This window comes from Lissotriton vulgaris, chromosome 6 (assembly GCF_964263255.1).
Source record: "Lissotriton vulgaris chromosome 6, aLisVul1.2, whole genome shotgun sequence".
Lineage (NCBI taxonomy): Eukaryota > Metazoa > Chordata > Amphibia > Caudata > Salamandridae > Lissotriton > Lissotriton vulgaris.
In genome coordinates, this window is record NC_141694.1 from 1,064,049,389 (window position 1) to 1,064,075,946 (window position 26,558).

The following is a 26,558-nucleotide window of genomic DNA, read 5'->3' on the forward strand; positions in this document are numbered from 1 at the left end:
GGAGGACAAATACAAAATATTCAAACCAGCTGATAAAGGCGGAACAACAGTGGTTAGGTCCATAGAGGCCTACCTTGCAGAAGGATGCAAACACGTCTTCAACCAAACATGGTACAGAAAAATTCCCTCTGATCCGGTCAATCAAATCCAAAATGACATCAAAATCGTTGTGGATGAAGGTTTACAGATAGGCATTCTGGGTCCTAAGGAACATGAATATTTGGTTAAAAAACACCCAAGGACACCTGTAATTTACTTCCTTCCAAAGATGGATAAAAATGCAACTGCTCCTCTAGGTCACCCGATAGTTTCGGGATGTGATTCTGTATTGGAGTCCATTGCCAAATATGTTGATCTATTCCTCAAATAATTTTTGAAAGAGGTTACATCATATCTGAGGGATACAATGGACTTTATAAACAAGGTTAAGGGTTTTGCATTTAACCCTGCCCATCACAGAATGGTTACACTGGATGTCGTGTCTCTATACACGCAAATACCCCAAGAGGGGTTCTTGAATCTTACTTAGAGGGCAGAGAACGCCCCCACCGGGTTCCAACTCAATTTATTTTAAATCTGGCATCATTGGGATTGAAAAAGAACTATTTCAAGTTCGAGAATGACTTTTTCCTCCAAGTGAAAGGGATTGGGTTGTCCCTTTGCACCAGAGATGGCTGTACTTTACATGGCAAGACACGAGGAGCAGCACATCTATAATAACAACCCATATAAAAATCACGTGGCACAATGGCATCGATATATAGATGATGTGTGAAGCATTTGGACAGGTACTAAGGATGATCTCCTCAGGTTCCATTTATGGCTCAATGACAGGAATCCTGATATTCAATTCAGTCTGGCGCACAGCACAACCAGTCTTACATTCTTGGATGTGGAGGTACGACCCACCGAAGCAGGACTTATAACCACATTATACACCAAGCCTACTTACAAGAATAATGCACTGCACTTCACCGGCTTTCATCCAAAAAGCTTGAAATACAACCTGCTGTATGGCCAGTATTTCACACTGCGAGAAGTCCTGCTAGAAAAGAAAGTCAAAAAACTAATGACCCGCCTAGTATGTGTCTCCACATTTGGGCCCCTCACAAACTCATTCAAGAAAATTGTTCGTCAAATTTGGCATCTGATAAAAAATGTTGATAAAGACCTCCAAATACCTCTTTTTGCTTTGAAAAAGTACGCCAGCATTGGCCAACGTGTCATCCGAGCATCAGATGAACCTCAGAAAAAAGCTGAATCGATACGTCCTTTCTTCAAACTCCAACCAGTTTCAAGACACCATAAATGCGGCAACTGTCAGGCTTGCAGTTCAATGGTACAGGAGTTGGAGATTATTAATGGGCGCCTAAGATGGAAACATAATGAATTGTCCACTTTCAAGACCACGAATGTGGTCTTTGTGATTGTTTGCCCTTGCCAGCTGGTTTACATAAGTAAAACAACACAAGAAATCCGACAGTGCATAACTCAACACCGTTCCAGAATCAAAAACAAAGTACCCAATGCACCCCTTGTCGCATATTTCCAAGATCTAGGTCACTCAGAAAAAGATTTCCACTGGACAGTTCTCAGTGTAATCAAACCCAATCATCGGGGTGGCGACCTTGAAAGAACTCTTCTCCAAAGAGAGGCTTATTTAAGTTTGTTAATACTGCCTCCTCTAGCCTCAATGAGATGTCTGAGATAAACAGATTGTAAACTTTTCAGATACTGCTTCAAAACATGCTTGATCACCTTGTCCTAATGCTACACTACAAGTACCATCATTCAATGCGCCCCTCACGTCATCTGAATTTACAAGTAAGGTCCGAAACTGGCCTCGACATACTTCCGCATTTCTGAACGCTTTGATCCGTGCACGCTGGAGGGAAGCTACAGCTGCTCAAGCGTCTAGAACTAGGCAAGTTATGAGTGCTCACTCGACCATACCACAGAGAGCGCAACTCGTATTTACACAAACGCTCAAACCCTTTTATAAATCTATGCAGGAATCAACCGACATGCCACAATGTGGTGCAAGATGTGACGCCCTGATTTTTTCAGTGACGCCTTATCAAAAGAAGTGAGTGTAACCATGGGGCTACTTGTCTCGTGTTTAGCAAGTCTTTTATAATTGCCAAAACTTGCTAGCTTCCATCTTGTTCTCATTAGTGTAATTATTATCTTACACAGTGGCACCACAATGTGAAATCTACCCTCCACGGCGATTGCACTCAACCAGTGAGCCGGAGGTTCGCAGGCAAGTTCTAGCATTTTCGCTTCATGGCATGACAATAAGATGCGCATGCTCCTCCGTAAGTACACAGTGCGACCACCCTCTGTGGCCACCCTCGATTAATAGCAGATACATGGGCATAATGAAGCTTACGTAGTGTTTACAACCATCTTTAGAAGCCCCCTTCATCATGGGTATTCATCCTTGCAGAACCATTAGTAAGCTATTTGGCGTTTCAATACAGTCTACCTACATTAACAGCTGTCATATGTACAGCCTCCCTAAGCTCTTAATTTGTTCTCTACTATTTCTAGAAACCTGTATTAAATGAGGATAAACGTGCCCCACGGGGTCCACACTGCGGTGTTTACTTTTTGAAGGGTAAGGTTACATCTGTTATCCTTATAATGATAAGTAGGGCTAATTTTAAAACTAGGGACAACTTCTTAATCACTTCTTTTGTAATTTTGTATGTGTATTACAGTGCCTGACCTAGTCCTGGTCCTGAGGAAGAACCCTCAAAGAAATTTGGGGTTCCGAAACGCGTTGCCCCTACTCAGCTAGTCACTAGTCTAACCTTTAATCACAGAACTACACAGGATGCAAACACAGCAATCTGCTTGCTGCGATTGTTATATATGACTAGCTGTTTTGGCAGGTTGCAGCCTTTGAAATTGAAAATAGTCTGTGCCGCCACATTTCTCTGCATAACTTAAGGACTGGTCACCTCATTTTTTTCTGTAACGTTTTGTAATTGTTTGCAATTCTTTGTGCTTCTCCAATTGTTATTCATGTTGTGTATATTGTTCTAGATTTGTTGTTTTTCTTGGTCCTGAATTAACAAATGAAAGTTTTTGTCTAAATGTGATCAATTTACGAGAGTGTAATAAATACACGAATCCACACTAGTAGCTAAGCTGGTTTTTGTACAAATGTTTTTGCATCTGAAAGTGCCCACCAAGACACTTTTGTTGATTGTAATTAATGGAGGACATATAAATGGCATAAGGGTGCTATACAAATACTGTTATTGTAGCACCCACTGTATTGTAATGCGAAATGAAACACTTCAGCTATTAAAATGGATTGTGTGACGAAATAACTACTGCCTGAACCACGACTTCCTAAACCACGAAAGTTAAACAACGAACTAAGCTTAACCACTACCTATTTTAGAACGACTTCCTTAACAACGAAAATTCTATGTATTAAATTACTCAACAAACCATTACCCATAACCTTCCTACATCCTTTGGCTAGAACTAAAAGTCTCTAAATCAAATTAAATACAAATGTATAACCTCCAATAAAAAAAAATACATCAAAATGTATTTTTTACGTATTAAAATAAACATTCATTCAATTGATTTACCTACCTTAGAATGTTCCAGAATTCCAAAAGACGCTTTTCCCAGGTCGTACAACTAAGCAGGATAAAACCAGACTACTTCCCAAAACTCTTGAGACCGCCAGCTAGGGTGCAGACGAGATATAAAGGCAGACATTTGCATTTCATGATGCCAATGTCAACTTGATTACAGAAATTCCTTTCCAAAGCTCGGGCGGGCGACAAAGACTGAATTGTGATTTAGCGTAGATGAGTGACGTAACACTCCTTCAAAGACCAATCAAAGTGAACCTGAGGGGAAGGTAGGCGGATAGAAGTGATGGCGGAGAGATGTGACGTGCAACTCCGGTGTTCAAAAAGGTCGTGGTTCCGTCCTTCGTTGTTCTGTCAATCGTGGATGTGACCTTCGTTGTTCAGCCCTCTTCGTTGTTTACACTTCGTTGTTCCGGTGAGTCGTTGTTCTTACTTCGTGGTTTAGAATGTTTCCCATTAAAATGTGGCCATAACATCAGAATATGTTCAGTGTTCACAATGACCATCTGGGAGTTTGGAAGAAACGTTCGACTCATTTCAACTAGGGGTGGGCAGTAAACCCAGCTCCACCAGCAGAACTCTTGCAGTTTTGTCATTCTGAGCTCCGCTTGGGCAGCAGAGCTCGGCAAAAACTCTGCTAAGTCCGCTGAGTGTTGGAGTTTACCGGCACCACCATTATTCCAATAAATGACAACGACGCACAGAGAACTCCCCTGCACTGTCCACAATTAAAAGAGAGGGCTCAAACAGCCTGCTCCACGACAGAGACGGGTAGATCACCGCTGAGTGCTTGTTTGATAGTTTAAAAATGATTAAAACTATCAAACAATAACAGAGCGGTGATGAACTTATCTCTGGGATACCATGGGATAAAGGTTCTACTGCTGAGGCAAAATGCTACAAAAGACGTGTGAGGGCACACCTCTTTATAGCAGTGCACAAGAGTGACCACACACTGGTCCAGCCCCTCATGTTTAGGAGACACAAATACCTCACTTTCTTTTTTTAATTGAATTGTGTATTTGTTACATAATTGTGTGGGCTGGGTTTATTTTTGATTTTTTTCTACTGTGAGTTGAGCTTGTACAAGGAAGTTGCTGTGATATGCCTGAAGCTGCTCTGTACTACTGTAGTCTGTAAAGTGGGGTCTTTGTGTCTCCTAATAATCCTCCAATGCCTGGGTTCACAAGCCAGCAAATGGAATAGTCTAACCTCGATCTCTATAATACCAGTTGTAACACCTTGGATCCTCCAATGGGCATGTGAGTTTTTCAGATTAGTATTTGAATGCTTAGTACGTGCACTTTTGAAGGTGATATTAACCTTGTTATTTTATCTAAATGAATTCATTATCAAGGAAAACGAAATCTGTACAATTTTGAAACTGCATTTTATATCTTGGTCTGGAAAGCTTCTTTCGTGCGTGGCACTGAACAAGCTCGCTAACGTTTCAACTGAAGGCGTTGTACCATCTTCAGGCAGTTACGAAGAGTTTTGTTTGTCACCATGTGTATCTTATACTGCAGGATCACCAAGTTGTCACTCAAGTTTTAATGCTGGCTCTGTTGCACAGGCCATGGTGTTGAGTTATGGTGGTGGGGCCCCAATCCATTATTGCTCAATGCTTTGAAGCAGGTGAGTGACGATAGTAGCACATACAGGGTCGGATTGGGATCACAATTTGGCCCGGGCACTGACGAAAAAGTGGCCCACATTAAGGGGGCGTGGCCTACATTTAAGGGGCGTTGCCTACATTTAAGGGGCGTGGCCTATATTTAAGGGGCGTGGCCCACATTCGAGGGGCATGCCCTTTCATGAAACACCATTTGGTTACTCTTTGAGGTCTAATTTGTAGACAAATATTTAGTAAATTAAGCCTTTTAAAGCTTACAGAGCAAGTAACATTGGTAAAGACTAGGAGCACTGCAGTTCAGATAACTGAATACTTACTTGCAGTCTTAACGCCCTGCACAATGTCGTTGGATACTCTTTCCTAACCAGCTGTGTCCTAGACTCTAATCATCACATAAACCAGAAATCTAGTACAAAGTCAAGGAGAAAGGGTAAGACTGGAATCTCTGGTAATAGAACATGTAATAACAAAAGTAAGAATTCACAAACGAGGAAAAGGCAGTCTGGGGTGTAAAGAATGCTGAAAAAATGTATCTGTACAATCTAGTCATACATTTATTTCACAGTCAGCAGGTGATGTCTATATACAAAAAACACAGTTTTATTCATAACTGTTGCTGCCTTAAAGTCTGGGCCATGGGGAGTGAAATAAAACAATTGCCTAGGATCACATGATCTGATTAAGATACGAAACCAGTATTAATGCCAAGTTGTTGGTATCACATTGTGCAATTCAGAAACTAGATGTATATGCCTCACTTCCCTTACACTCACCTTACCCCCAACTGCAACTCATCTGGTATCAACATAGCTCTTGGTCATAACTCAGACCAGATGTTGTTGCTCCTGGCAAAATGTTTGTGAGCACCTATGTTCAGGCCTATATCATAATGTAATACAATCTGGAATAATGCTGCAAAATCATTCCTTGGGTAAATTGTGTACATTAAATTGCAACAACATTTGACGTGGAATTCTGTGTGCAACCTGCCTATTTCTCACATTTTTAGTGGTAAGGGTGATTTGGTTGTTGTTTTGTGAGCTAGCACACAATATCACAATAAACCATACGGGCATTGTGTTTGCAATTGTAGCTTTAGTTATGTTTACTTATGCCATTCTTTCAGCAACAATGAAAACCAATGCGATGTTCTGAGGATTTTCACCATTCCATTGGAGGAAATCTAATAATTTCCTCCTTATATAAAAGAAGCAATACACACACTCTGTTCTCTGAATCATGGTACAAGAGACCTGCAAACAACTAGTGCTATTGGTTTTAAATATTCCAACCGTGTAACAATCCCTCACAATTTTTCGCATGTCCTCCATGTGTAAGACACATTATGTAGCACCAACTCTGAAGCACGTTCTGGGGCCCACATGCATGATAACAAAACACAACCAACCAGAAAAAGTTGTGCAATACCCTAAAAACTAATCCCACCATGGTCCCTTTAAATACCCCTGCACCCCATAATCATAACCCATCCTAACCCTAAAAATACACCCTGCACCCTAAAACCCAAGCCTATCCCTGAACCCTAAAAATACCCCTTTACCCCAAACCCCAAACCTATCCCTGAACCCTAAAAATACCCCTGTACCTCAAAACCCAAACCTATCCCTGAATCCCAAAAATACCCCTGTACCTCAAAACCCAAACCTATCCCTGAATCCCAAAAATACCCCTGTACCCCCAAACCTATCCCTGAACCCTACAAATACCCTGTACCCCAAAACCCAAACCTATCCCTGAACCCTAAAAATACCCCTGTACCCCAAAACCCAAACCTATCCCTGAACCCTAAAAATACCCCTGTACCCCAAAACCCAAACCTATCCCTTCACCCTAAAAATACCCCTGTACCCCAAAACCAAAACCTAGTCCTGAAACCTAAAAATACCCCAGTACCCCAAAACTATCCCTGAACCCTTAAAATACCCAATCACCCTAAAACATATACCTCAGAACCCCAAAACATATACCCTATATACCCATACTTACCTTATCCTAACATATACAAAAAAACATGCTTTTATCATTCATGCATTTACGAGTTTCGTTGTAAATGTATGCGTGGTAAAAGCATATAAAATGTAATGCCATGCGTTATAACGGCATTGCGGAGTCCTAGTAGATTCGTAATAAAAGTATGCGGAGTGATGGTATGCGGAAAGAAAGATTCGGGATAATGGGTGTTTACTGTCAGAATGACCTACAAACTACAAAAAAAAACTAACCAAAACTTACTAAATGATATTTTTGGCATATAGAGAAATATGCCCCTTGTCTGCATTTTGGATTAGGCCTTTAAAATAGAGTTAAATTGTTAACTGGCACATGAAATGGAAATTTTGTATCGGAAAAGCTGTGTTAAAAATATGGACATGTTTTTATAAAGTGTCCTCTTTATTCATCATGGTCCCTTTGCAGAATCATAAAGCATGAACAAATGGTTATTTTTTATAATTTTCTTACCATTTGACAGTTTTATGTAGTGTAAATTCAGCCCAAGACAAAGGCTATTTGAGTTCTATTCATGAGTACCAATTACAGTACACATGATCTGATTTTTTATTTAAGGGCCTGGGCGAGGAAGTGATCTGCCCAGAATAACAGGCTGTTGAGCAGACCCTGGGATTCAAACTTGAATCCCCATCTCTGCAACTCTGGCGTTAGGCCACCTATGCCTATGCAAAGATAAGGAATGAAAGTGGGAGGATACTGTTCTTGCGCAGGACACAGGCCCAAGGTGACAATGGCCTACATGCTGAGCAACTAAAAAAACAGCAAGGCCCCTTTCTGTCACAAAATTATTCAAGAACTTCAGTGCAGGAGCACCTGAAAAGAAGGGAAGCCCCTGCTATTACTAACCTACTTAGCTCAAGAGCACATGAACAGCAGTATGGCCCCTGCAATTAGTAAATTAATCAGCCCTCCCCAGCCCTCCAGGCCCCAGGGCAATGTCTTGGCAGGGGAGCACAATGGTAGACAGGGGAAGGCTGAGGTGAAGATGGTGGGAGTTCAAAACATCACCTAGCCCCCACAGCCAGACCCATTCTTCCTCGCCCACTGTGCCCTGAATCTGAGGGGCTGTGGGCGAGGTGTTATGATGAACACCGTTTCTCGGCTGCGTGGGCCCCAGGGGGGCCGAGGTGGAAATGGCTCAAGGCCTGAGCAACACCTGGCCCCCAGGGAGGCCGATTTTCGCAGACAATCACCGCTCCCCAGCCCACCCTTGGCGTGATTGCTTTTCAGGGGCAGGGGGTGAAGTGAGGCCACAGCTAATAATCACTGCATGGCACACAGTGAAGCGCTTTCATTTCTGTCTTTGTTTCCGTGCGCTCTGTGGGCCGTTTTTTTTTCTCCCCTTCCCAAGTTCACAGAGAGCAGATAGCAGAGAGCACTCTCTGTGAACTGAAAAAGGGGAGAAAAAAACCGGCCCACAGAGGGCACTGAGACAACGGCCCTTCGGCCGTTTCCCGAATGCCCGCCTTGCCAATCCGACCCTGAGCACATATGATTAATGTATCTGGTACCCAGGTCGTATTTTTTGTCGCAAGCCTGTGGTGTGAGATGATCCTTTGTCTTGCTGCCTCTGTAGCGCAGAGTCCGATTTTGGGAAAGCAAGCGCCCCCTGGGGTTCTTCTTCATTTGTTTTCATGCAGTGATTCAACATATATTGTTATCAAGCTGCTCTTGCAGACACATTATATAATTATTAGCCCATTTGTCAGGCCTGCCCAAAATGCGGTAAACTCTCAGGAGCAATCAGGAGGCAGTCGCTAGCTCCCGAAAGTATCGGACTTCTATCACACAACCAATGTCGGCCAGTATTTACTATTAAACGTGGATCATTATTAATCAAATCTAATGTTAATTAATTAGCCGCCTAAGTGCTTTGAGCGCTCGCTGTGCCTTTCCTTTGTTTTAGGCACCCAGATGATAGCTTTACCGTTTGCATATTAGTCCTCTTTCTTTTTAAGTTGGTGCCAACTCTCACTTCGCTTGTGGAACTCTGTGGAATTTGGCGGACTTTTTGGTAACTCCGCTGAATTCCACAGAGTGAAACTCTGGGAGCTCCACCCAGGCCTAATTTTCACACAGTTTACTCTCAAGCTCCCCTTCCTTACTTAAGTAAACTATACAAGAAGTGATTCTCATGAAAACTATCCCTTTATTACCAGGTTGTGGCGGAGGGCAAGTTAAGTTTCTCAATATAACTGTACTGAGGAGGATCAAGCCTCCTCGCCATAAGCATTGGGGCATAGAGAGAAATAAAAGAACAATACATCTGAGGAGGGCACGAGTAGGCCTGTAACCGTCATTAACCATAAAAGTAAGAGATGGAAACAGAGGCGGAATAAAAAACGGGTATGGGATACCCAGGGAATAGAAAATAATACAATTTATGACTCTACCCCATTTAGAATAATTACACAACGTGAAAGCATGTAAACAATCAGTAGAGGAGAGATGTTGTTGGCACTTACATTTTTGAAAAACAGGAGGCCGGTTATACCAGTTCTCTACCTCGCCTAGGTGAGTGTGAAAAGGCTGGAACTGAATGGAAAATGTGATGATGAAAGGAAAAATGGATGCTCATTGGATGCTCAATAGAGACAGATCCCCGACGATAAGTGCATGATGAATTTAACTAGCGAATCGTGAACTTGTGTGACTAATTTAAGGTCCTATTTATTGGGTATGAATTGGCATACTATTATGGTTGTGACTGAATGATGCAAATCAGTATCTATTGATCAATTGGAATAATGTAATAGAGCCGGGTAGCCGTTAATTCTAGTATAAGGCACAATGCGTAAAAGACGTCCTGGAGTTATGTTGTGGGTACCACCGACATATTGGTTGAACTAAGACTTTTTATATCAATGGTTACGTACAGCGGAGTAATTGTTATCATTTTTTTAATGAAGGTTTTTCAATCTTTTCGATCTGAATTTCTGTGGGAGATTGTGTATTTGTCTCACTTTGTCTTGAAGAAGGTGGTGATATATCACAAGATCCACCGAAACGTGCTGCTGTATTTTGCACATGCAGGACTCAATACACCAGGTAACATAGTAGATGAATATCTGAGCAGGACACAACATATTACTATCTATGTTTGAAGCAGGCCAGCATCACTAGAATTGATTGGTACTGTCTAGTGTATTCTCCCCTTTCTTTATTTATCTCTACATGTGTTGACATCTTGCACCACATTGTGGGGTGGGAGATTGATTTTTGTATATTGCCATATTGGATTATGAAACGTTCAACTTTTTAAAATTGAATGATTTAATATTTGAAAATATCATGGTACACCAACTGATACAGGTTTTGTAAGTAATTGCTGCACACCATCCCTTTTTAGATCTCGCCTGAGACAGCACATGCGCTGTCTCTTCGAGACATTTAGTAAGTGGCTTTTAAAAGTGCCACCTGAGGCTTTTGCTGGCCTACAGCTTGCGTTCACGAGCTTGTGCACGTGCACAGCTGCTATCTGTGTTTTTATTGCTGTAATCAGGCTCCTCTGCTTGCACTACCCCCCTCCCTTTTCCCCCTCCCTCCTGGTCAGCTTTATTTGTGTCTTCTAGCTGTGAATCATGCTCCTCTGCTCGCACTCCCCCTCCCTTCTCCCCCTCCCTCTTTGTCAGTTTCATTTGTGTCTTCTATGGTTGTGAATGCTCCTCTGCTCGCACTCCCGCTCCCTTCTGCCCCTCCTCCCCCTCCACTTCATCAGTTTAATTTGTGTCTTCTATCACTGTGAATGCTCCCGCTTCCACCAGGCACACACACCATCAGTCGTCAGTGCACGCTTTCACCAGGCACACTCACCACCAGCCGCCAGTGCACGCTTTCACCAGGCACACACACCACCAGCCGTCAGTGCACGCTTCCACCAGGCACACACACCACCAGCCGTCAGTGCACACTTCCACCAGGCATACACACCACCAGCCGTCAGTGCACTCTTCCACCAGGCACACACCACCAGCCGTCAGTGCACGCTTCAACCAGGCACACACACCACCAGCCATTAGTGCACGCTTCCATCAGGCACACACACCACCAGCCGTCAGTGCACGCTACCACCAGGCACACACACCACCAGACATCAGTGCACGCTTCACCAGGCACACACACCACTAGTCGTCAGTGCACGCTTCCACCAGACACTCTCACCACCAGCCTTCAGTGCATGCTTCCACTAGGCAGACACACCACCAGCCGTCAGTGCACACTTCCACCAGGCACTCATACCACCAACCGTCAGTGCACGCTTCCACCATGCACACTCACCACCAGCAGTCACACACTACCAGTCGTCAGGGCACGCTTCCACCAGGCACACACCACCATCAGTCAGTGCACGCTTTCACCAGGCACACACACCACCAGCCGCCAATGCACGCTTTCACCAGGCACACACACACCATCAGCCGTTGGTGCACACTTTCTCCAGGCACACGCACCACCAGCCGTCAGTGCATGCTTTCACCAGGTACACACACCACCAGCCATCAGTGCACGCTTCCACCAGCCACACACACCACCAGCCGTCAGTGCACTCTTCCACCAGGCACACACACCACCAGCCATCAGTGCATGCTTCCACCAGGCACACACACCACCAGTGCACACTTTCACAGGGCACATACACCACCAGCCGTCAGTGCACGCTTCTACCAGGCACAGACACCACCCGCCATCAGTTCACACTTCCACCAGGCACACACACCACCAGCCGTCAATGCACGCTTCCACCAGGCACACACACCACCAGCCGTCAGTGCATGCTTCCACCAGGCACACACACCACCAGCCGTCAGTGCACGCTTCCACCAGGCACACACACCACCAGACATCAGTGCACGCTTCACCAGGCACACACACCACTAGTCGTCAGTGCACGCTTCCACCATACACTCTCACCACCAGCCATCAGTGCATGCTTCCACTAGGCAGACACACCACCAGCCGTCAGTGCACACTTCCACCAGGCACACATACCACCAACCGTCAGTGCACGCTTCCACCATGCACACTCACCACCAGCAGTCACACACTACCAGTCGTCAGGGCACGCTTCCACCAGGCACACACCACCATCAGTCAGTGCACGCTTTCACCAGGCACACACACCACCAGCCGCCAATGCACGCTTTCACCAGGCACACACACACCATCAGCCGTCGGTGCGCACTTTCTCCAGGCACACGCCCCACCAGCCGTCAGTGCATGCTTTCACCAGGTACACACACCACCAGCCATCAGTGCAAGCTTCCACCAGCCACACACACCACCAGCCGTCAGTGCACTCTTCCACCAGGCACACACACCACCAGCCATCAGTGCATGCTTCCACCAGGCACACACACCACCAGTGCACACTTTCACAGGGCACATACACCACCAGCCGCCAGTGCACGCTTCTACCAGGCACACACACCACCCGCCATCAGTGCACACTTCCACCAGGCACACACACCACCAGCCGTCAATGCACGCTTCCACCAGGCACACACACCACCAGCCGTCAGTGCACGCTTCCACCAGGCACACACACCACCAGCCGTCAGTGCACGCTTCCACCAGGCACACACACCACCAGCCATCAGTTCACGCTTCCACCAGGCACACACACCACCAGCCGTCAGTGCATGCTTTCACCGGGCACACACACACCACCAGACGTCAGTGCACACTTTCACCAGGCACACACAAACCACCAGCCATCAGTGCACGCTTACACCAGGTACACACCAAGAGCCGTCAAGTGACCACGCTTCCACCAGGCACACACACTACCAGCCGTCAGTGCACACTTTCACCAGGCACACACACTACCAGCCGTCGGTGCATGCTTCCACCAGGCACACACCACCAGCCGTCAGTGCACGCTTTCACCAGGAAAACATACCACCAGCTGTCAGTGCACACTTTCACCGGGCACACACACCACCAGCTGTCAGTGCACGCTTTCACCAGGCACACACACCACCAGCCGTCAGTGCACGCTTTCACCAGGCACACACACTACCAGCCGTCAGTGCAGAAGGTAGGCTCTTTGAGTGGGTCGAGTTTCCTTAAACCATGCTGAGTATGTAGGTGCAGTGCATGAACTCCTGTGTGAGTGAGTCATGCTGCCTGGGGCTCACTCACTCCACACTTGTAAATTGCGCCTGCACCAGGCTTTTTCTCATTTGCAAAGTTCGGCGCAAGCGCACAGCTAGGCAGCCCCCACACCCCTGAAAATGACTGCTTCCTACAACCAGAAAGGAAACAACATTCAGAGCAATTAAAACAAGTTCATTTGATGCAAAGAACTGTTAACAAAAAACCATGTGCAGCTGTTGTAGATCTGGCAACTTAAACAAAACCACAACAAAAAACAAACAAGCATTGGCATAGCCAATAGGTCTCGCTTTTTGGACCCTCTAAGTATTTAGATATGCAGCAGAATATCCTTGGTGCAACAACACCAACTGTTGCAAGGCTAAACACTTATAAGGGCCCAAATGCGAGACCTATTGGCTATGCTGATGCTTGTTTAAAATAATTAATGCTTGGTGTAAATTCAAAGTGGTCTATTTGATGACTGGAAGTGCCTGGGTCTTTTAAGAAGAGCGTTGAATGTTGATGAAAAAGAGAATATAGGTCTGATTGTTTTCCCAAGGGGAGAGTTGTTTTTACTGTATATACAGTGCTCTGTCCCCGTGGTCTGGGGAGCCCTTCTCTCTTGCTTAGTAGTGCATCGAAACCAAGCCAGAACTTTAGGCATGTGACTAAGATCTCCAGTTTCCTCAAAGAACCCCTCACTGACCGTCTTTTAAAAACAATAGCTGCACTAATTGTATCGTATTACAGAAGCCGTAACAGATGCTGCAACAAGTAAATGAAAAGAAAGTGAAGCAATTGGACAGGGAAAGAAAAGTTTACACTCCCCAACTAAGCCTCCTACCAAGAAAGTCAACACATGCATGTTTCAAGAACAGACAGAGATAACGGTAAATGCAACAAATACGCAATTTAAGGGTGCTGAGTGGAATTAAACACCACAGTATGTAAAGATAGGTCAAGGTGTTGTTTCAACAGGGCTAGGGTATGAGTAGTTCTATAATGTGTAAAAGGCGCTGGACAGCTTAATAATGCTCCTCGGTAAGCATAGATAGCAACTTCTTAATGGAACAGAAATGTCTGTGGGACTGCAAACACTTCTACATACAATCATGCTATGGAGGAAGCATCAGGCAGTGTCATGGGAACTGATAAAGTTGAATCCATCTGTCCTTGGTCCCTGCTCCATTGAAATGATCGGAAGGGGCGCTTGCCAACATAGGCCAATTAAGGAAGCTGCAAAGAAGAGGGACACTGTAGCAATAGTAAGCAATGGGCGGGCTCCAAGTCCTTTTTGTAAACAATAGTGTCTTGCAAGTGAGACGCATGCTCTAGAGCATGCTCTCGCAGGCTCAACCCTAAAAATGGCTGTGCGTTCATATGAAAATCTAAGCTTGTTCCATCATACCATGTATGCTCCACTTATCAACACATCATGAGTTGCATGCATAGTTTTTGTCTCACAAACTTTTTGCAATTCTTGGAAATAGTAAGATTGCTACCTGTAGTTCGCAATTAATCCTCCAAGTGGATTTTCACATTAAAGTCAGGACATGAATATTCCTTTTTAAGTTTTTGGAGAAACCAAAACATTGTGAACATCACTCCAGCCTGAACGTCTAAAGGAAAATGGATTTACAGCCAACTCATGAGAAAAAAAGAGCAACCAATTCCACTACTATCTACAGCATTCGCGACGTAATATTGACAGTGTGCTGGAGTAAAACTAGCCCAAGCAAAAAGTAGGACACCAGGAATACCTCCGAATCAGAGATTGAATTCTGACTTGAGAACTTTGCTCGGGTATGAAAAACTTTGCACTCCCATGATTGTACATACAGTCCATAGGGCATAAAGTCCACAAGAGTGCGTGCTGCGTAAATGTGCTGTTTGGGACCATTGTCTTTTGAAGCGTAAATGTGCTGTGGCACACTGAGTGAGAGGGCATCCTGGGTCTAAAGGCACCAAGATAATTCAAACAAAAGATCTATAGACTCCACAAGGAAAGGATCTGGGGAAGGGGAGGGATATGGGAGGGGGGAAGGACTGACAGCACAGATGATATGTATTTGTGTTTGTTATTCTTTCCATTTGTTTTATCAACTAGCAATGAAGGGTCTTAGGTAATACCTGAAGAAATAACTACAAAAGATGTGAATCAGTTCATCCGGTAGAATCTGTATATGACAATAGATTGTTGATAGCTATATCTGAATGCAAAGACAAGATGTATTACCATGCTAGTTGATTGATGTTCTGTAAAACTTAATAAAAACAAGTTTGACAAAAAAAAAGATCTATAGACAGTTCCCTGGTGGTACGTTTGAGTTTTCAACTTTTTACAAAACACCGAAAGGTACTTTCCTTCTAGAGGCAGGAGGGGAAGCCATTCCATAATTTTGGGCCCAGATAAAAAAGGCACAACATCCCCTGGCTTCTCACCGTTGTCTTTTGTATCTTGGGAATGGACAAGAGAATGAGCAATCTGGACTAGAGCTGTAAAAGACATGGTGACAGTGTTTTAAATACAATTCGATGCTGCACTGCAAGTCAAAGTAAACAAGGGAGAAAAGGCCATGTAAAGAAAAAAGGAGGGACACAGAAAGGAAAAGGGGCCACTGTGCTCTTAACAATCTTCCTTGCACTAGGGCCCATGACACATTACCCACGGCACTGTTGGCAGTTGGGGCGCTGGCAGTCCGGTCTGGTGGGAGGAAGTAGGCTAACTGGTTCATTGACCCTGACCGTGGGATAGGTAGATACCATGATCTCGGCCACAGAATTGCTGGGCACCTTGCTGAGGCACAAGTTGCTGCTGGTACAGGGCACCTCTTCTGAAACCATGAAATGAACGGGAAGGCTGATGGGGCTGGCAAGGTAGGGCACAAAAACCCAGGGATCTAGGCCACCACCAATTGTGAACTTGACCACGTCACAGCCATCCTGTATAGATTGGGTCAGGAAAGGACGAGGGTCTTCTGGGACACCTGAGAGGCCTTCAGCCACTGAATCATAAGGAGCGTGGGAGTTGCAACTCAGCAGGCAACTTGCATTGATTGGACCTAAGGGCCTAACTGCTGGAAGAAAATACCCACTATCCAAAGATAGGCACTATTTTGAATTCCAGGTGTGGAGTCATCAGAAAAGTGTTTGGATTTGTCTGGCTAGTAAACGTTTGCATCACTAAGCTCTCGTGCCGGCTGTTGAGATAAAAAGGCAGGTTTGCCCAAGCAGTTCAGTGGTGTCTTGAAATGTAATGAGGAGCAACAACAAGGTTTAGCCCATGCCCCTGAAATGGTTTCAGTGTGTACCTCCTTATAAGGTAGAAGGGGCTCAGTAGGGATTTATCCTGGCTGAAGACCTTATACTAAACATTGGTCTTAACCTCTACGGTGGGGAGTTGGTGGTCGAGAACTTCAGCCACCCTCCACCAGACAACAGAAAAAGGAAACACTCTTTTCAGTGGAGGGCCTGGGGATGTTAGAAGGCCAGTATCAAAAGGGGTTTCAAGGCCACTAGCATCATGAAGGCAATCGTACCAATTCTCTGCTTCGCAGGACTGACCAATCTCATCACCTGCTTTAAAATAGTCGTCCGAATCAGTGCGTTACAAAGAATGCGAAATTTAAGATCGGCCTGGTAAAGGAGGAATGTCAAGCGCCGATGTGATTCCATGGAAACCAGGCACAGCCTTGGTGGAGGTCTTCGAGGTGCTGACCCGGAGTCGGAGAGCACAACGGGCATCTCGCCCCTCCGGTATCGGCGTAGTTGGCATCAGCATGCCAGGAACTGGCATGGAGTGTGGAGTTGGAGTTGGCATAGGAGCAGGTGAGGCCCAGAGCGAATGTCGGAAGGTCTATCTGATGCTGAGGGCAAATCCACCAGCAGCACCCCTGATGGGGGTGGCGGGCTATCAGCTCCTTGGCAGGTGCACCAGAGGGTGTCTGAAGGGATCTGAAGAGTCGAAGCATGGCCTGGCAGAACACTTCAATCTGCCTCAGTGCTGCAGATGGCCCCAGAAACTCAGGTTGTGCTGGGGCCAGTTGCAGGTTAGACTACAATGTTGACTAGCTGCGAGATCGAGAGACAGGACTACACCCACGCACCATCTCTGGAGAAGGAGAGTGGTGGAAGGGGCCGAGTCAAGCTTAGACTTCTTATGCTTCTCCTTCAACTTACCTGAAGAGTTGGAGCATGACATCGATTGGTCTTGGGATTGACACCGACGACTCTTGGACTGGTACAGGACTGACCCTTGAGCAGGTGATAATGTGGAGTCTTGCAGTGCTTGGCGACATACAGTTTCATCTTGCAGTCACGTATGGGCATAAGGTTAATCGATGCATTCTTTCTGCAGGCCCAGGAGTCGCGACTCGACCCAAGGCACGACAGGCACATCTGATGAGGATCTGTCACAGATATTTGCTTGCAACAGTCCTTACAAGGTTTAAAACCTGTTATTTTAGGAGGTGACATATCCCTTGCACACCCTTGAAAATTGTGAGGAAAAGAGTCTCAAAAGAGACAAGAGGTTGATCCCTATCTGCTTTTGATGGAGACAAAAAAAGAAAGGGACCGATGTCAGTATGCAGGTGTGGCGCATACATAGGCTCTGCACGTCATTTCTTGAGTGGAATGGTGTCAATGCAGAGCCGCATGGCACAACCTGGTGGCTCGCAGAGCTACTGCTGAAAAAGTGGCAGAGTCCAATCTAAAGCCCAGGGGGTATACAAAAGGTGAGGATTCTGGATGTCAAAGTCTCTATCGGCCAAAAAATATTTTCTGAGATGTGCAAAGAAAGCAACTTTAAGTAAGTTCTGCTTGATATGTTTGTGTCATTCATTTTAAGACCTCTGAGTGCATAAAGCTTATAGAAACCACGAAACAGGGAGCTTTTCTTTTTGTAAAAGCAACATGGATGTTTGACTCCTAATTTCAGGAATGGAAACATGGAAGGAGAGTGTAAGATTTTGTACGAATACAAAAGTGGACTAATGCTTTACGTATGTAACTCTTCTCCGACACCTCCGACACAGGATAATGTAAAAAGTAAAACATGTGTGGATCTCTAGGCTCAAAAATTATGGAAAAAGTGTTTTTAGTTATCTGATGAATTGGAAAAACTGCCATAAAGAAATTTAGAGATCATTTTAAAAAAAAAGTTAAAATATGCTTTAAGGTGGTGGATCCTGCTAAGGAAGTCTCTTAAGGGTGGCAGAGAACCACCACCCCGGCACCTCTGTCCTCAATAGGTTCCGGTTGGCAAAACTTACCAAAAGTGGTCATGCAGACACAGTTTCATGACATAGCACACCCCTCAGAAAAGATCTTGTTCCTCGGAAACAAACCCCATAACAGTATTTTGTTTCTGGGAAACAAAAACCAATGACCCTGACATAAAGGTTGTTTTCTATCAGTGCATGGGGTCATCATTCAATACCGTTTCCTACCCAAGTCCTGGCCAGGAATATTATGTGTCAGATAGCACGTCCTAAATAGGGTGCCGCACACAATGTATGGATGCCAGTGGACTTACACTGAAGCCAGATGAGGTTCCACCATCAGAAACCTACAGGTTCCAACATTTCTAGATGAGCTAGGGGAACCTTATAGATCCTCCTTCTCACTAAATCCCTTAGAACCTAATTATGACTTTGTGGGTGCGGTGTCGGTTCCGCTCCGCCACCGCACTGTTGAAGCTGTGGCGAGGTCGCCCGCCAAATTAGGAGTTTCATCCTGTCCGATGGGCTTTGTTTTTGACATTTCCACGGCGGAGCCCTGAAAATGTGCACCGCAATGGGAACGTCAAAAACAGTTCCTGAACGGCATGGACTGTTAAGGAGGGCTCATTTTGTGCCACCCTGCATGCAACCCAGGGCGCAGAGATACAAGGGGGCCCTGTAGAGCCCCCTTTGCTTCCTTTCCCCCAGGGTTTTCATGGAGGAGGAATCGCCATAAAAACCATGGCGGAGAGGAAACTCCTAATATGCTTGGTGGGACCATGGCAGTCCCGCCAAGCATATTGATGCCTCCTGACCGTCGTAACACCACAAGGGAACGGCGGTTCCATGGGGGCTGCAGCAGGGCAATGGCGGTTCAATTGCCCAAATCGTAATAGGCCGGTTGGAAGACCGCCGCCGCACACCCCCACGAGTCTGGCAGTCTGTGGACTGCCAGACTCGTGATTAAGCCCTTAGTCTCCAACTGTAGACAGATCACCTTTAATGAAAACTACCTCAAGATGGTCCTTTCCGTCTTGGGGAAACCTTCAAGTCGCTTCTTGATCCAATTTTGCAGCTCCAAGTAGTCAAATATGAAAAATATTTTGACACACATTTCTTTTTGAGATCTAGATTTTATGATCACACTTTGGTTTTGTCCCTTGGTGGCTCTCAAGAGTCGTCCATTTTCTGCTTTGTGTATGTCAGGCTCCTGGTCTTGTTTCACAGGCCATTCCTTAAGATGCATCCAATAGCTAAGAAATTAGCTACTTCTCTTGGCCGTGCCACCTCAGAAACAGCTCTGCTACTAGGAACATCTGTTCGAGCCCAGTAATATTTTTCCTGAGGGCAAGCGTCTCCAAAAAATCTACGTTGAATGGAGAAGATTTCGAATATATATATAATTCAAAGTGCTACCCTTTATGTGACAAATTGGTACTGTTATTTAATTTCTCATAAACATTATTTACCTGGGAGCAAACTGGTATCCTCTGCTTCTCTGGTGTCTGTTTCCTGAACGGTATCCTCTACCTGAAGAAAAAGGTCACAGAAAACACAAATGTTAGCTGGTAACTACAGATAATGTACGAAAGGAAAAACGGAAGTCTGAAAAACTTCTACATTGAAACCCCGTCGAGCCTGAATATGAGTTAGGTGGATTTAAGTGGAAGGACGCCAGTTGGCCACATTTCATTTTCACACCATTCTCCTCATGCCTAAATCCACCTATTCAGAGTCATTGTCCATGGGCTTATGCTCTGGTGGATTTCAGGGGACATGGTACGCTGTAGGTTGGCAGGCAGGAGCATTACAGGCTCCCCCGTGCCGCAGGCGCGGGTCAGACGAGTACCTGTGTAGTATTTGATTATTTCCTCTGTATCTCTTTAGGTCATGTAGTAACCTAGAGCGTATTCCTTTAAATGTTTGTAGTCTTTTGAATGTGTTTATATTCTATGTTCTAATTCAGAGTTGTAATGGAATGCTGTATGTTCCACTGTTAGTTTCCATTATTCAGCTGATGGTACCAGACATGCTCATTTACTGGAATAAACTTTTTTCTTCAATCAAATTCCTGGAATTCATTTTTCAGCTTACCACACCTTGCGTGCTCCACATTTGATTTTACCAGCTGGAAATTCCTGCAGACTAAATTGAGCCCTGTGTTCCCAGACTCAAAAAATCTGGACAATCTGGGACAAATGCAGGGCACACGTCCTATAAAACGAAGTGAAGGGACAAACAATATGCAAATGACCTCATGACATCACGTGCTGAACGTGTCCCGGTGTCTGAAAATTACACCGGGACATGTTCAGCATATTTCTGTGAGGCCTAGCTTCTTGTCAGGGGGGATGGCGTCCACCCTTTAAAAAGAGTGGGGGGACGCCGTGTACCTGCTTGTACCCCATTCTATATAAATACCCATACATACACAGAGACAGCGATATTTACATGGTCTAATGTGCACATTCATCTTGTGAAGTATGCTATTTTTTTATTGCAAATAACTGTAATTACCTTTTACATACATATATACACATGACACTTCTGAAAGTTTTAGTAGTGGGCAGAAACCTCTATATATATGCACCTATATGTTCATAGAAGAAGAACTTTAGACAAGGTCTGATATGCACAAGTATCTTGTGGTGTAATATTCTTTCACCCCTTAGATAAAAGTATCTTCTTATAACAGGAGCATAGTACAATGACACATGCATAACAACAACCTCATCTCCATACAGTGAGAAACATAGTTTGTCATGTCTGAGTATACTGTTGTGGTACACTTCTGTGTTTTAAGTATAGTTATCATGTGGGAAAGAGACAGCTCTTGACTAACCTTCTGAAGCTAAGATGTACGTCAGTGGATCTAATGTTTGCGAGTTCTGAATCCATAGTTAGGCTGTTCGCACAGAGAAAGATGTTTTACCCATGTTTTTGTTCTTGTATGTAGGAATTTTGAGGCATGGCACCATTCTCAAGCGCAGGTTCCTTTGTTGAATGTATTTGTTGATTTTCTTCATGATGAAGAGTGGTCCTACGCATTTGTATTATTTTGTGTGAGATACAAGCCAGAGTGATTACAGTTCTTCTGGTAACCAATGTAGGGTCCACAAGGCAGTGGAGATGTGTGTTTCTGGATTTACAAGTGGAGAAGACGAGCGGCAGAGTTCTGAATTCGGTGCAGCCGCGCCATAAAAGAGCTTCAACACCTCATCAGGGATAGTAGGCATGATATAAATGTGATTAATAAAGAAAACATTACTATTTATAAATGTACATGGGCTGTTTCTTTGGAATACATGTTGTATTGTAAGGTCGCAGGCCCATCAAATGTATATAGCAGTTTGAGTTGTCATAATCAGATGGCAGATTTTTTAATGCAATTCTCAACCGCTTTACAACTTAAATTAGATGTTCATATGTGGGACCATAGCATGTTTTTCACTTTTCCTATATCTTTTGCCAGTAGATTAACCTTAAAAATGAGTAAGGTAGGACTTAACTCAAAAAACTATGAAAAAAGCTCTAAATCCTTCAGGTGTGCCTATTACAGACACTCTCCTGGGAAAATAGGTTTGTTCTTACTAATTGGTAGAGTGTGCAGGGTACATACCATAAGGTTCTCATACTCTGTACTGTTTTTATCTTTACCAAATTGAAGACGCCATCAAGGGTTTTGTTATGTATTCTTAGCCCCCTCTGCAAATCCATAATTTATCTGACAGCTGAAGATTTTACCTCTGGTCTGTAGTATTGAGTCACACATTATTTGTGAAACATCTGTGCAAATGGGGAGTTTATAAGATTCACATTTCACTTTCAAAAGGTGCATGATAGCGAATAAATGAAGTGCCACATAAATGCCCATGTGCAGCCTGGCCCTGTGACATGCCTGCTCTCCATCTCGCCAGCCAATCACCACCATCTATCTTCAATTTCCAGCTGTCTTTACAGCCATCTTGCTGTCGCCTCAGCAAAGAGTGGATAAAGACAAGGGCATGACCTGTCTGGGTCTCCTAAGACCAGGAAGGACCTAAGGCTAGAACCTAAGCTGCTCAGGTAATCCCTCATATACCTCCGCCACATTGAAGCACTTTACATACCCAGACTCATGCTCAGACCATGCAAAGAAAAAAATCGAATTAAGAACCTCCTCCACATATAACTCACTAACACATACACACACCCAACAGGACAAGCAATCAAACCCATGGCGCAGTGCACCCAACCCCATAGCCTTGTTGACTTCAACATGTCCAGAGACCCCAGCATGAAAAAAATAAGGAATCACACTACATTCTTGCCACCACTCTGAAAATAAAGTAGCACATCACTCGGCCAAGGCACTCCAAAGGATATGTGCTCAACGTTCACCTGTTAATCCATACTACAATCCATTGGAAGGTCAAAATAACACTGGACTGAAGGGATCACTTCGTCATCCTCTTTTCCATCTTTCACACCAAACTCTTTAAGGTCAAACGAAAAAAGAAAACTAACATTCTGCTTCTTCAAAGTCCTCTTCAAGTATGCACATGTTTAACACCTTCCAATCCACATCTGATGTCAACAAACTCCTTGACATCTACAACACAACTCTGGAGATTCATGTAGAACTCAATGCTTCCCTGAAAACACAGCATTCAAAGATGTCCTAACCCAATGCACTCCACTGCACACACAAATATGTCATCACCACAACTAAAGCCACATTCTACAGACTATGATCAATGATACAATTAAGAGAAGCAAAACCCTCTTTAGGGCTGTGAAGAGCTACTTTATTTTTTCAAAACCTTTATTGACAGATTCACCATAATCAGAATACACCTTTGCATCAGATCAGAACATTGTACACATCAGGCTGTTTGCGGAGTACAATACACATAGGGAAATCGAAATCAGAAAGAAGCATTAACCTGTACAACACGGCTACAGCACCATGAGCAGCTCATAGCTGTAGGAGGTGATAACAGCACTGTAGGGGAAGGAGCAGGCACAGCCGGGGGAGGGAGGTGGGGACAGGTAAGGAGACAATTACTGACTAGCCCAGGCGACCGCCGCGGTCGGGGTGCCGGCAGGGAACGCACGGGAGAGGCAGTCTGGCTCAGGTGTGATCGAGAATGAAGGTATGTCACCATGGGACCCCATATGTCAGGTGGGCGAGATCTAGCAGGCATAAGGTCCCAGAATTCAGATAACAGGGTCTGGCATCTCGAAGCATCTTCAAGCATTTGGCGAGCTTGGGCGCCGGTCTGCGACCCCAACACATGGCCACCCTTAGCCACGCAAGGACAAGCAGCATTGCTACCAGGCGGTGAGAAGCATCCGGGCAAAACTTGACAAAGCCCAGCAGGCACAACGGCAGGTCGGGCTGAACCTGTGCGGAGGTAATCTCAGAAACGGCGGCATAGACAGCCATCCAGAAATCCGACACCCTTGGCATAAACATGCAAGATGAGTAAAATCTGCATATGGGGCAGAGTAACGCATGCACCTATCGTTGGTTATGAGTCCCAATTTATGTAGCTGAACAGGGGTGCGGTATAACCTGTGCAGATAATGTTAATGTTAATGTTAAAAATGCTTGTAGAGCGCATGGCTACCCCAGTGACGGGGCGTCCCAGCGCTTGCAGACAGTTTGAGAGAAAGGCGAACTACTCCAGGGGGGCCGGGTAGCGCCACTTAGGAACCCTGGGTAGAAGGGAACAACCAGGTTTTGATGAGTTTTCTAAATGACAGGTAATTATTTGTAGCACGTGCCTCCGATGGAATCGAATTCCACAGTGAAATGTATGAGACGGAGACAGTAGTTGGGAGGTAGTTTCTTTGTCTGGTTGCAGCAATAAAGCCAATCAGCTTGGGAAATGTCCACGCCTAGATCTTCGCCGCACGTGCGCAATCAGTGGAGATGGAGGTGGTCAACAATGTAAGGGCGTATAATTTAGTGGGATGTATATATGAAGTCAAGAGTGGGCATTGAAGGTGGAAGTTGGGGGGAATGTTGGATGGAGCTCCCTATAGATAGTCTGTAGCTGATAGAAGAGCAATGTGTCCATTGGACCACAGGAAGCAGGAAGAGAATAAAATGTGTTTCCTGGGTACAGATCTGCCAATGTCTTCAGCCCAGGCGGGCAGAGTGTTTAGACATGCCATGTGAAAAGCTACTTCAATCCTCTCCAGAAGGCCTATGTATTCCTCTATCAGTCGAAACATGTAATGAAATGTATCAGTTCTTTACTGAGAAGATGAAAAATAGATCACATATCCACAACATACTCCAGACATCCATTTACTACCTATTTCTATCTCTCTATCCTTCAGTGGACTGCCTTAAACCTCCTCCTACATACTATATTCGTCAACATCCTGAACTCTCTCTCTCTCTCTGTGACCTCCTATGAAGGTTACATTCTTCCATCATTCATTACCAAATCTATGTGAGGCCATGACATCACACTCCTCCCCAACAGCATCAATGCCTTCCTCTACCACAGAAACTTCCCTGTTGCTTCCAGAAGTAAATTTCAGAACAGTGTAAGATTTGGTTTGCTCCCACCTCAGTAGAAGTAATGCTCACTTAAGGGCCTCCCAAACACAACTTTGCCATTACTGAAGGACATACTAAACACTGCAGACTGTCCCATCAGGTACGTACGAATTTCAACCACATCAACCCAATGCTTTAGGAATTACACTGGCACCCATGGCGTACCTGTTTAATCTTCAAGACCAACTGCTTCACATACCAGCCTTCAGAAATTACACTCCGAAATACTGGGCCGAGACAATAACCACCACGGTAGGCAACGCCACACCAGGAGCCAAGATAACACCAGACTGGAGACAAAAATTTGCAAGAAAAACACAGAAAACATGTCTTCTCAACTATGCTCTGGACCAATATTCCTGCTGAGATAAGAACTGCTGTGACCCTCTGCCAGTTCAGACTGCTGCTTACTGTAAACAACTGTATTGTTCCCTGGAATTTCGTGCCTGTACACATCTTTTTTGCTTCCCTCCTAGGTGGGAATTACAGGAAATCCACTGCAAACATACATGATTTTACCTTTTGTTATACAGGAAATGTAAAATTAAAGGCAGCATTGCTTTAAATAAAAGGACTAAATGACAATGGTGCAGGAAAGCACACAATCACTAAGAACCAGCATTGGCAAAACCAATAGGCCGCACCTATGTGATATCTATTTGATTTGTTAATTTTTTTGGAACCAAGTTGTACATCAGCGCAGCTGCTGTTCTGCACGGCTAAAAGCAATAAGGAGGCAAGATACTGGTTGGGAAGTGTTAGCAATGTTTTTTTCTGGTTGGCTAGGGTTTGCACCTAAGCCAGGCAGAATCCTCAACTCTAGTCAGGATAAGGAGATTACACGTCTAAAATTAACCCTGCAGCTAGTAGCTTGGGAAGAGCAATCTGGTGTATTTCAGAGGCAGTGTACAGAGCATTTGCACATAACTAGCAGGAATACAGTGAAAACATTCTAAAATGACACCACACCAGTTTTAGAAAAATATCCAGTTTATCTGTGGAAAACAAGATCAAAATGATAAAATTCCAACATACACTGATAAAAATAAAGAAATACAAAAATTGACTTTATATACAGTTCCTTAAAGTCGATAGCCCAGTCCGGGGCTATCATGGTGTTGTGAGCAAACAAATCCAACAGTTCTGCCGGTCATGGAGTCGTGAGCCAGCTACGGTGTCCAGGAGACCCATAAAACAGTACCTTTAGAGATGCAGGGCACCAGACCTTGCGGTGAGCTCTAGAGGAGCGGCATTGGTTCATGAAGTCAGTGCAGGAGTCACTGGGCCTTTGAACACACATGTGCTGCAGGTTGAACTCCATGAGTTTGAGGTCAGGAGCGCTGACAGGCTCTAAGGCTGTGGTGTGAAGCGGAGTGGTGCACCGTGCAGTGCCCTCAGGT

The 26,558-nt window shown here is 44.7% G+C and overlaps 1 protein-coding gene across 2 annotated transcripts in view; it reads right to left on the reverse strand.

Moving 5' to 3' along the window:
* FAM120B (family with sequence similarity 120 member B) overlaps positions 1-26,558 on the reverse strand; it is a 1,223,188-nt gene that overhangs the window by 12,948 nt on the left and 1,183,682 nt on the right. For both annotated transcript variants that reach the window (XM_086927133.1, XM_086927134.1), the window contains one exon: positions 20,072-20,132. In XM_086927133.1, the coding sequence (XP_086783259.1) occupies positions 20,072-20,132 (61 nt within the window). The remainder of the gene's footprint in view (positions 1-20,071; positions 20,133-26,558) is intronic.